Source organism: Buteo buteo, chromosome 15 (assembly GCF_964188355.1).
Source record: "Buteo buteo chromosome 15, bButBut1.hap1.1, whole genome shotgun sequence".
Lineage (NCBI taxonomy): Eukaryota > Metazoa > Chordata > Aves > Accipitriformes > Accipitridae > Buteo > Buteo buteo.
In genome coordinates, this window is record NC_134185.1 from 30,608,970 (window position 1) to 30,621,121 (window position 12,152).

The 12,152-nt window shown below is 41.2% G+C and overlaps 1 protein-coding gene across 6 annotated transcripts in view; it reads right to left on the reverse strand.

Moving 5' to 3' along the window:
* Nucleotides 1-12,152, reverse strand: part of ECHDC1 (ethylmalonyl-CoA decarboxylase 1) — a 40,751-nt gene that overhangs the window by 6,381 nt on the left and 22,218 nt on the right. For 5 of the 6 annotated variants that reach the window (XM_075046910.1, XM_075046906.1, XM_075046909.1 and 2 more), the window contains one exon: nt 1,235-1,363. The exons of the other annotated variant lie outside the window; for it this stretch is intronic. In XM_075046910.1, the coding sequence (XP_074903011.1) occupies nt 1,235-1,363 (129 nt within the window). The remainder of the gene's footprint in view (nt 1-1,234; nt 1,364-12,152) is intronic. 6 annotated transcript variants of the gene reach the window in all.

Here is a 12,152-nt window from a genome sequence, read left to right on the forward strand (position 1 = left end):
GGCTTTCAACCAGCCATCCAAACCACACACACAACTATTTTAAGCACAGGAAAACAGCAACATTAAAGAAAAAAGAAAACCACTAGGAAAACGGTAACAGTAGGAAGGCTATCAAGGGCCAAACATTTGTTTTAACCAGCAAACAACAGAACAAAGTTGAGGTACAGTCCAGTCATGCACTTTCCCAAATACGTATGTTTTTCCAATACACTCATCAATATGATATCAGCTTAATTAACTCTTGTTAAATTAAGTAACAGCTGTGCTATGCTGACATGTGGCCAAATCAGCTTTTTAAAATACACATTGCCGGGGAGTGCAAGTTCAAGAATTTGTTAGAGGTCAGGTATGACATTATCTGTGGATAATCAGTGTTTATCATGCAAATGGAACTTGTTTTGCCAGGTGGGCATGAAAATTTGATGACCTTGCTTGCAAGTGACAAAAGCTCAGGTGTGACTACTTTAGGATTTTGTAACTTTGCTTGGCAAGTGCTCCCAGGACCATCCACCACAGCAGCAGCTCTCAAATGCATGCTGGATCTTAAGTGAGCAAGAAAGCCAGAGTCCATTGTCCACTTCTTCCATTTTCCTACTGCACCTTCTCAACACTTAAAATACCGTCCCTGTCCCATCACTTCACCTGCACCTTGCACCTCATAGTCTCACTCCATCTTCCTTACACTTCTTCAGCATCCCAAGGGGCACAGGATATCCCAGTATTGGCAGTGGGTTCTTGCAGCAAGTGACTGTCACTCAGGCAGCAGATAGAGAGTTACACAGGTAATATCTGTAATCTGATCTCCTCTCTCTTGCTGATGCACGCAAAACCCACCAAAAAAATGAAAGTGCTGCTGAACCCATGCAGTAGATGGGGTGTTTTTAGTCAGCTAGGGTGTTACAGTAAGTTAAAACAAAGCAAGAGAGAGTTGTGATTGTTGAATTTATAGCATCAGAGTAAGAACTAAACTACCTGTTCCTTTATATGTACAACAAAAGCCCTGATTTGTGATTAAACAGAAGTCCTTTATTTCAGGTTGGCCTAGTGCACCACATAAATCAAGTAATATCTTCTAGGCAGCATACTAAATCTCTGGCTTTGCAAAAAAACAGCAACAACAACAACAAAAAACCCTTTAAAGTGGACAGCTGAAACACAGTAGCTGTTCAGATGAGGTAGAAGTAGGTAGTTGGGTGCAAAAAGCAAAAACATCTCCATAAAAGAGAGAAGTCACCTTGAATCTTTCACTGGAGACAAAAGCATTGCCATAGGCATCCAGAGTTCTGTATAACTACAGGATCTGAATAGCTGGGATCTCCTGTACTGTCCATCACGGCACATGAAAATCAAGGTCCGTCCATGCCTGAGGAGATGAAAACGTGTGAAAGGGTCTTCAGCCGACAGCGGAATAAAGCTCTTCCTACAGTCACAAAAGGGCTGAGCAAACTCACGATCAGTGGCTGTAGCACATGCTGGGGGCACCTGCCCTGCCCCAAAAACCCAAGTCCTGGTGGCGTCCTCTGATGCTTCCAGCCCCTTGGCTGCAAATGCAGCCAGCCAATTCTGGAGCTTCAGGTCCTTGGCTCGGGCAGGGGTGCTAAGGGATCTTGCCTGAAGCCTGGGCAAGGACCATCACACAGGGAGTCAAGCACTGCTGCAACCGCACGCTATCTTGAACGGTTCACGTAGCACAGACTGCAGTTTGGAAACCTCCAGGCTTGCTGCCTCCTCGCCATTTTCCTTAGCATGGCAGGTGGCCCTGCAAGTTTTAACACGTACCTAGTGCTCAATCCACCTCTGATACCTGTTCCAAATCTTAGTCAGGAAGATACACCAGATATCATGTGCCTTCCCATTTAATATATCTAAAACCTATCCTCCCTACCATGCACGGACAGGCGTTAGTGCACGTCTAAGAAACTACAAAACTTCTTTAGCGTTAAGACACAAATTCTTGAGGCCTCGTATATGAATGTTCCTTGGCAATTTGCTGCAAAACTCATCCCTACCTTTTCCAGAATCTGTTAATGACGGAAGTAATTCCTGAGTAGAGCCTTGAAAAAAAAGACCTGAATACAAACCACTGCCTTGACATCTTCACAAAGCCACAGAAAACTTGAATTTGAGAGTACTGACTAAAGTTAAGGCTGCAGCTTGAGCCTGCGGAGACCTAACCTGGAAACCTACTGATAGTTAATTACATGACAACATTGTGTTCTCATAGTGACAACTTGTCTTGTATAAGTAGTTTGTCTCTCAAAATATTCTTAGGACCATAAATCTTACTGGAAAGGCTAGGAATACTTTCATTGGTATCTAACTGCAGAGTGTACAGCGTTTCATCTTTAATTAAAAAAACCCTAGTTCTAGCCTTGCTCAATATTCCAATACACAAGCCTTCCATCGTTATTGCAGAAACTCACCTTAAAACAACAACTGCATTAACAAGTCATTTTTGCAATAAAAATGAATCTTGAAGCAGCAATGTACTGTGGGAATGATATTCTGCAGAAGAAATATGCAGTACCACACTAAAACAAATGAGCTAGTCAGCAAAACTGCTGATGAGCAGTTTCCACTCTTAACTTCAGTTTTCATGACAGATGCTGTTAGAATTAGACCCTCAAGAATAAGACAGTCTCCTCCAAAAAAGCAAGTTGGGGCTAATTAATCGGTCTCTGCCTATCCAGTGCAGTGTCTCATCAGTCTCTTTATCACTACACCATCAAATAATTACCTAGGTACTCTGTAAAGTGATTATCTAGACAAAACAGCTAAAGATTTTTCTGAAATTCAGCTATCGTACTACACCCTCTATTACCACCCCCCCCCCCAATTCTATGACATTAACAAGTGGATTCATCCTGAAAAAAGTTAGCCATAATTTCACTTATCTTTCAATCTCACTTGATTAATTGGATAGGTTTTAAAGGATCAAAAAGCCCCAATTAAACATTTAATCAATAACTCCTTGCTAATTCTATTTAGCAGATTTTTTAACTGTAGCAATGCAGTGAATATCGGCCAGCCACAACTGTTCCACGCTTTCGCAGCACAGCTTGCTAGTAGTAATTCCCCCTGCTCCTCTGCCGTATCTTCTCTGGCATGGAGAGCTTCTCATGTTTCTGCCCTATGCACAGAAAGAGTAAGACCATTAGACATTACGGCAGTTGCTGCTTCAGAGCTGTGGCAACACGAAGTGAGACTTCCAAAGTGAAAATACTGTAAAACCGATAAAACTAAGGATTTGTCCTACGTGCTTTTGGTGATAGTCCGTGCAGACTGGCATCATCAAAACAACCCCCCAGATCTCTACTCTTTCTGAAAATCCTTTAGTCACAGATATTCACTTGACAGATGCCTAAATGGTAACCACGGAAGAATATAAAAATAAAGACAAAATGGTTTAAGAGATTTCAGGGAAACTATGTCCCTTGTGCATATCTTGGATACAATTGCATGAAGCTGCTCTGCAATCCCAAATTTCAATAGGGTAAGAGAAGACTGTGCACATTAATGATCTTTCCTGTTTGTGAGCTTTAATCTGTAGCCTTTACTACAGGAATGCAATGGAAAGAAGTAGGTCCAGCTACTATTTTAGTAAGCCCATCAGAAAGTCACCTCTCAAATCCTTTTGATCATTAAAAAAAAACACAAAAAACCAACCACAAAACAATAGACCTTCTTTACTTGAGGTTTAAATAAATTAAAATGATACCAAAGAACCAAAATGAAAATAAAAAATTCTATCAAGCCTCCCAAGTACACAGTGTTCTAGGCATGCTCTAAAACTTGGTGTCAAAGGAGTAGGCTTGATGCCAGCCTAAGAAATCTCACCAACACGAGAGCTCACTTTTCTCACAGCTCTTTCCAAATTGCCTTACAGATTATATGGAATTTTATTTATAGTTACTGAATTATTTTGTAACACTCTTAGTGCATCCATTTTCCCCCTACTCGCAACAACAGCTAAGAATCAAGCTTCACAAAGTAGCCTAGAAAAATCTCTCAAATCTCCCTAGCACATGTTGCCTTTACCACCTACCTTTGCAGTCCTCCAGTCAGATTTTCCAATGCATTTTATGGAACTCTAGGGATCAGGGTCAAAATCAGATCCAAAAAACAGACTCCTAATTACAGATGTATTTGCTTGAGCAAGAGTTAATGTTCTTCTGGGTTGGCTGGGAAACCCCAGGGCACTTCCCAGAGGGGAGCAGATGGACCTAAACAATGAGCGATGCACTCTTCAAAGGAAACCTGAAAATAACCATTTATAACCTGACTCTATCCTGCTTGCTCACATCACCCAGAGTCAACTGAAATGCAGAAGAAAGAATGACAAAGTCATATTTTCATCTGCAGACACAAAACATTTGGTTGATGCTAGAAGTCTGAAAAGTGAGTCCTGGATCAAAAAAAAGGGAAGTTGTAGTAACAAGAGAAGAGTTGGAGGGAGAGATCGAACACAGGGACATCAGAGCACAAACTGCTGAACAGACATGAGCCGTTTTAGGAGGAATATGGTCTCCAGGAATAAACAGGAGCTTAAGGTGTGGATAACTCCATCATCTATTGCCCCAACATTGGGACATTCAAGGGAAGATGAACCTCCAAAAGCAAGAGTCAACTCAAAGAGCCTGCAAGGTTACCAATTTCAAAGGAAGCCACTCCAGGGAAGAAGCACAAAATAATACTGTTACTAGAAAAAGATCCTTTGGGTAACAGGAGTTAAATTATAATGGGAAGATACAGAAATCTGCATGCCCCCCAAACCAGCATCTCGTCAATAGCAAAGTCTCCACTGAGAAAAATTAAGAAAAGGCCTATCAGGAGCAAAAAGGAGCATGGTAAAGCACCAGAGCAAGCTCTCTGTGATCTGGCAAGACCTAGACTAAAACTGGTCCAGATGTGACCACACAAAAACAACCAGAGAAGTGAAAAAAGGTTTATTTCTTAAGCACTTCCCTGATCAAGGCAGACTGGCTAAAAGAGGGCCAGAAAGACTGTTCATTTGAGAAGGATTATGGCAGGAAAGAAGCTGTTGCTAATATCCTACAAGGGGAGCAGGGCAGCCTCAAACAAGACAAGGTAGGGCCCCCCAAAAGTTTCCTGCAGGTGATGCTCACTGTCATACCGGCTTGCCATCCACGCAGACAGCTCTTCCAATCTCATTCTGGACCAGAATCTCCCAGAAGTCAGCTACAGATGGAGGTTCACCCAGCAGACCTGGATCAGGGGTTTTAAATCTAATTTTTTACCTCAGGCTTGACACTTTCTCACCCATGGCTTCACAGAAACTGGAGAGAGAAAAGCATGCTATAAAAAGCTACATTTCTTCTAAAAGGGATAAATGAAGCTGAATATTGGAAATTACAGAAAGACTTTTTCTGTAGCAGGAATGAAAAATCGAATTAGATGACGGATCACAGGGCAAAAAATAGGGGCTCAAAAAAGCATAACTGATTAAAACTCCACAAGCAGCATTAAAGGAAGTAAGACAAGCTCCCCCCACCCCCACTCCCCGACAGGAAAGAAAATTATTTGGCCAAACCTCAAAGCGAATGTGTCTCCTTTCCCAGGGTGATACTTCTCCAGGTCCACACGCGATGCTCACAGGGGGTTTCCCCAGCCTGGGGTACTGACCCCCCCCGGCGGGCTGGGGGGGCCGGGAGGTGGGCAGCACCACGCAGGGGGGCTGTGGAGCTGGGGAGAGGGCTGGCCAGCAGAAAGAGTCAATTAAAAGGCCTTTCCCAAGTGGGGAAAACAGAGACTTTATACAATTAGACAGTTAGCAATGACAGCTCCCCTGTCCATGGGTGCTGCCTTGAACACACCCTGTACGCAGGTGGGGAAGGGGCAGCAGGGCTTTACAAAGGCTTACCAAGCTTTACACAAGGTTCACACCACAATTTAAGAGCACACAGAACAGAGAGAATAACACAGATAGTTATACCGGGGGGGCTGTAATTCCCCTGAAGTGTGCAGTGTAAATGCTGAAATGGCACAAATCACCAGAGCCATACGGTGGGACCGAAGCCCCATCGTTCAAAATGTAGTGCCTGGATCCTCCGTCCTTCCCGCAGTTGTACAACAGTGATCCACGGGGTACCAGTCCATCTCTCCTCCCCTGCTAACAACTGATGTTCTTACACCTTCCTCCTAATTCCCAGCTATGACTTTATTTGTACTACCCTGGGGTCAATGGGCCCCAGGCACCGGCACGCTGCAACCTCCGTTACCATACAATTATTTTCGGAGTAGTTTGCATCTGGACATAGCACTTGGGTCTCACCCATGAAGCAGGTTTTAGCTATTCTTTACAGGCTGCCAAAGTCTCAACACGTAAGTGAGTGAATGCCAAAATAATGCTCACATAAAAATTACTCATGCTGGAAATCTAAAATGTTATATGAGTCTTTCCTTCCAGAGAAGGAACTACAGCTATTTGGATTTCATTCAAGCAAACATTTTCGACAACAGATATGCCTTTTAGACTAAAGCAAAAATTTCCATCAGAAAAGATCTAGTGATATTTTACCAGATTCTTCAATAAAAAAAGACCACTTGGAGGTAAAGGTTATTTGATAATTTAAATGTTCAGTCAAACCTGAATGCCAGTACTCATCTAGAAATCAAAAAAAGTACACTGAAGCTTGTTTTCAAATTGAAAATATTCTATTTTTTTAATTATGTGCACAATTCATGCAGCATATACCCCTGCTTATAACACTGATTTCCCAAACCTTTATTTCCATCATAGATGTTTATCAAGACCAAAGAAAACAGAACAAAAGTCTCCTGGACCAAATTCAAGAGTCTCTTAAAGCAGGAACATTTCAGTCATATTCTTTGCTCATCTCTGCTGCTGCTACAGAACGGGGAGGGGGAGCTTCCCCACACTCTGGCTCAGAGCTTGGCATCTAAAATGTCAAAAAGGCAAAGATCATCTCACTCGCCTGAACTCAGCCGACTGGAAAGGAACAGCATTTCTTGACATCAGCCCTAAGAGATGCAAGGTTCCAGTTGCTCTAACACTTTATGATGGATTTGATGTATCATATTTCTGCAACCGATAGCATTAAAGGATTTAAAATACAGCGTGACATCACACTAACAACCCTTCGCAAGACCTAGGGTAACAAGACACACTTTGAAATTCAGCTGCCTCTGCGTGCAGTGCTACCGATGCTGCATTTGCACATCCTACACAACAATTTCTGACTAAAGCCAAGAGAGATCATACGCTTACTTGAAATCAGTGATGATTAAATTGTAATGAAATGTTGCCATTTTGTCAGGGTACCAGGTTAATAATCTCAAACAAAAAATGCTGAGGGTTGTAGGTTTTTTAAATGATCACAGTGGCTGTGACCCAAGTTTTACGTTTTACAAGTATGATACATGATTTCAGAGCTTTTTTTTTTTTTTGGGGGGGGGGGAAGCAGGGAACACAATGACATATCTCAAAAAAGGCATAAATGGGATCCAGAATGTAACATTAAAATTCTATATTAAAACAGTAACTTAGCTTCTTCACCTCTTTACTTTTTAATATAGCACATTAGTTATATTGATGGGGAACTAAGGCCAGCTTCAGATCACTAACTGATGGTATGTTCAGACTAGCTGGACAAGAAACAGGCACATTTTCAGCAAACTATAACAGAACCTCCAGAAATATGCCTAAGAGTGCGACCAATTCTTTTATCACCAAAGGTATCACTTCCCCTGCTATCTTTTTATTTACAATCTTTCTGTCTCTTTCATACACACACAAATCCACACTACTTGAAATTATTGTTTTTTCCTCAGTCTATATATTTGCTTTTTGTTTATGAATATGAACGCATCAGCACACAAAACAGAATGGGAGGATAACACCTAGACAGACTATGGATACAGTAGAAGTTCTTACACATAGAACAGTATAAGCACAGTAGTAATTTATTTAACATAAGAATTTGTGATTTTATTATTCTTACTGTGACTGCTGAGTTACAGCAGTACCAATTCATTTCTTACTAACTACAGAATCCAGGAAGATGTAGGAAGCTGAAGCCACCAAGTTTTACAGGTTCAAACAGTTCACAGTCTTGTTTCACACAATTTTGGTTAAGCCTGGAAGGAACACAGAGGTCCAGCCTGCAGGGCTCGAAATCTTCAGTAAGACATTGGGCTGCTTTGGATTAGAGGGGAAACAAAGAAACAGGGGGTGAAGGGGAAGACTGGAAGTTGCAACTGTGAAGGCAACGTTTACAATGAAAGTAGGTCGAGATCCACAGAGCAATGCCTGCTCACGCTTGCAAAAACCAAGGGAAATCGAGTCATTTAGGGCACACTTGGTCATTTCAATGAAAAGTAACTCTGATGTGGATGATTACCCTTTGGATATCTACAATGTTAACTACATTGCTACCTGGAGTGATAAAGAGAGGAAGAGTTCTTCTTTTCATAGTCCTCCAATAGCATGTGACAGGACTGAAAAAATGAGATAGATAACGGGGACTCTGGAATACATTCTCTGGAAGCAGATCCAATGCAAAGTTAGGCAGTTGAAAGCTGTGGCCTCAGGGGAAACTGAGGCTATCTAACAGCTCCCTGGAGCCAAAAGAAGATGGTATTCCCATCCCCTCCTTTGTTCTTTGTCATCTTCTCCTAGAAGCCGAGTTCCGCCTTTACGTTGGCTCTAGCCAAAACTATATCCCTTTACAAACCGCTTTAACTCACTGTAAGAACAAGAAATACCTAGGCTTTCTGTTGCTTTTCAGTGAGATAATTGACTGATACAGGCATCTTCACTGGTGCTTGGCAAACCAGCAGCAGTGAGCTGAGAATGCGCAGCCGGGACGCCCTCCTCCCACATCCAGGCGAGCTGCTCGAGCAGTCTGTCCTTCTCGTGAAGCCACAGCTCAGCATAATCCCACTTCGGAATCAGCAGACCGGAATACCTAAGTGCTTCTCAGCCTTCATATTAACCAACTTGTGGGGCTACCTGATTATATATATATTTAAAAAAGATTATTTTGGTAGTGAAGATCAGCAATGGAGTGTCAAACTCAAATACCTGCGGGCTGTGTGTCTACACTGGGGATTAGTCACTTCACAGACGCAAGCATAATGGACAATTTCAGTGCATTTGTACTCATCCTAAACTAATTCTCCTTGAGCCTACAGTGTACCGACAGCCCAGCATCTCAGCAAGAATCAGCACGGCTCCAGCTCTGCATTCCCTAAAATCTGTCTTATCTAAGTTTTACATTATCCAGGTTATCTTATTTATTATTACTGTGCAGCAACAAAGCAGCTGCGGACAGGATTGTTCAACAGAAAGGGCATAAGATTGCATGGTAGAAGTGGTCTAAAATGTAGACACATGCTGGTAGCAAAAATCTCATTCACCCAGGATAAGATAGTTCGGCCTCCCAAAGTGAAAAAAAAAGCCCAACTAAAACCCAAGAGCTTGAAATGAAGTAAATCCCTACAAAAAGACAACCTCAGAAAGAAAACGTCAACTCAAATTTGTGCTTTGTTGCTGTTATTTACATTTCCAGTAAAATCAAACAGTGGTAAATTTGAACTGTAGACCATGTAAAAAAATCCTCTGCCTGGAAGACAGTAAACACATGAAATTCAAACCCAAATGAAAACTGGTAATAAAGAAAAAAAAACAATACCAGTCCATAAATACAGGCCCAAAAATACAAGCTCTCAAGTCCATACCTAGCAATGCTGCAATTACTTAACCAGATGTCAAGTGTGCCAGGTCAAAAATAAGAATAGCCTTCTTAAAGGCAGGCAATGTGAAACTTTTAAAACCATAATCCATCTCTCTGAAAATTCATCAGAAAATTGTACTAACAAACCTCCCAGGGCTCTAAAAATGTGAAGTGATGCATGACTGCAATGGAATTCTAAAATTGCCAACTGATTTGAAGGAGGTCTTACATACACACACACACACACACATATATATATATAAAAGAGGAAAAATTTATATAGTTAAAAAGAAGTGATCTATGGCATATAGCAAGCACCTGAAGCTGTGAGAACCCACTCTCAGATCTGGCTACTGATTCTTCTCCTGATGATGTGCAGCAACGTTACGGGGTCACATCTAATGAAAAGTGCTTTGTCAGCCCGGACTTTGCAAGAACTCATGAATATGTGAGCCCCATCCCGTTACATTCATATCATGCTCTGCCCAGTGAAAAGAGCTACTATGTACTGAGGCACCCTGATTTCAAACAGCAGCATCTTGTGTACCCAAAAGCTCCTCCTGATAAAACTAAAAGCCAAAATCTTTGCATACAGCCAAATATTTCCAAAGAAGCTAGTGTGTTGTGCTCTGATGTTCTGAAACCTATTCTTGGAAAAGCTAACTGTGGAATACTAATGTCTTTACAGCCTCCCTCCTCCTCTTTTTTAAAGGAGCAACAACTGAAAAGTTGGTCATAGTGGGCCTACATCTATGTAGTGGTTATATTCTCTTCTGCTCCTTTTATTTCATAAAAAATACATTTAATGCACTAAACGCACGCTTGTTTATAAATAAACGCAAGTCAGCACAAGAACACACACAACAAAAGCTATTCAATAACAGTGCACTTCATTGTATCTCTTATTAGGCGTTTTATGGAACATGCCTAACACCTTAAAATGTAATACTAAGTATGCCTACATATTCCACAAACATACAGAAAACATCCAATTAAAATGCAGCAAGGTCAATTTGATAAATGCAGCATTATTAGCATAAGCTTCTTCCCCTGTTAAAAGCTTGACTCTGCCATGCCTAGAGATACAGGGCAGATGTCTGCTCAGAAAGCAAATACCTCTTTAAATCAATGGTGCTTTTAATTAAGTAGGATACTGTAATGAAACTGGCCCTTCACAATTTAATTGTGCAACATCAACTACAGCTGAAGAAATTATAGTTGATTAATTCATTTTCTAAAAAAGTAAAGGAGAATACTGCTGCCTCTACCTATGAGCCCATTTTGAGGTCAACGGTAAGAGAAATGGGTAGCTTTCCATCTTTGCACTCTCATTCTCTGCCTGGAGATACCACCTTTTAAATTGGATTCACGTGGCAGTGACACACCTCTATTTTGACTGCAGTAGCATTAGAGAGGAAAAAGGGGGTAGGGGAAAAGAGACCATATTTTTCACAAGCACTCAGGTACAATAGAAGTCCATTCACCAAGTGAAATAGGACCAAATTTTCAAAGTTATAGATGTGCCTAAAAGACCTACACAGACATCACCCCAGCAAGATTTCTCAAAGGCACCAATGTGAAATAGAAGACAGCTCAGAATGCAAAGTTAGTTATTATGGCTATTGGCTGGTAGCACACTGCAGCTACTGCTCTCAGAGATTATTGTGATCCACTAATTGCACAAATACATTCATTACCAAACTGTCTCTGCCCCATATCTAATTGTTAGCTTACTGCCCAACAACCCACTACAATTCTTGTCTAAATCTCTTAACCAGCCCTGCCAAATCTGTTCTCCTTAACTTCGTGCACTGTGTAAGTACAGGACACACTTCAAGTTTCTCCATGTGGGGAACTCAGAACAGGTACTTCATTTCAATTATTTGTAAAATTCAGTCACTGAGTCCAACATCACAGTCATTTGTGCACTTCACTGAAATGGTTGCAGCATCACAGAACCGCAACATACACTGACATTTGGCAGCAGAACCCATGAGCCATCTTCACAGGCTCAGAGAGAATATTCCACTGTGGCACACTGAAAAAAGTCTAGGTTTCCTGAAACTGCACTAAAAAGCTCAGCTGTCCAAACAAGTTTCATACCTGCATGGTTTTACATTACTCAGTTTTACAGAAATAATTGAGATAAATAATTACAATGTCACAAGCCTTACCTTCCCAGTTTTCATATCAGAAAAAGTCTGAAAGGATTTTAGTTACCTTGCACTTGTCAGGACATTGATTTATTTTTTTTCCAATCACATATTTACGATCTTTATAAGGATGTTGCTCTTATGGATAGTCATTCTGCAACAACCCATAAAGCCACTAAGATTGAAGAAGATGTTTTGAGAAGACCTCTTCCTCCAGATAAAAGGTGGAGTGACCCAAGATGCTTTCACTTTTCATCACTGCCCTTTATGTCAGCAATAAATG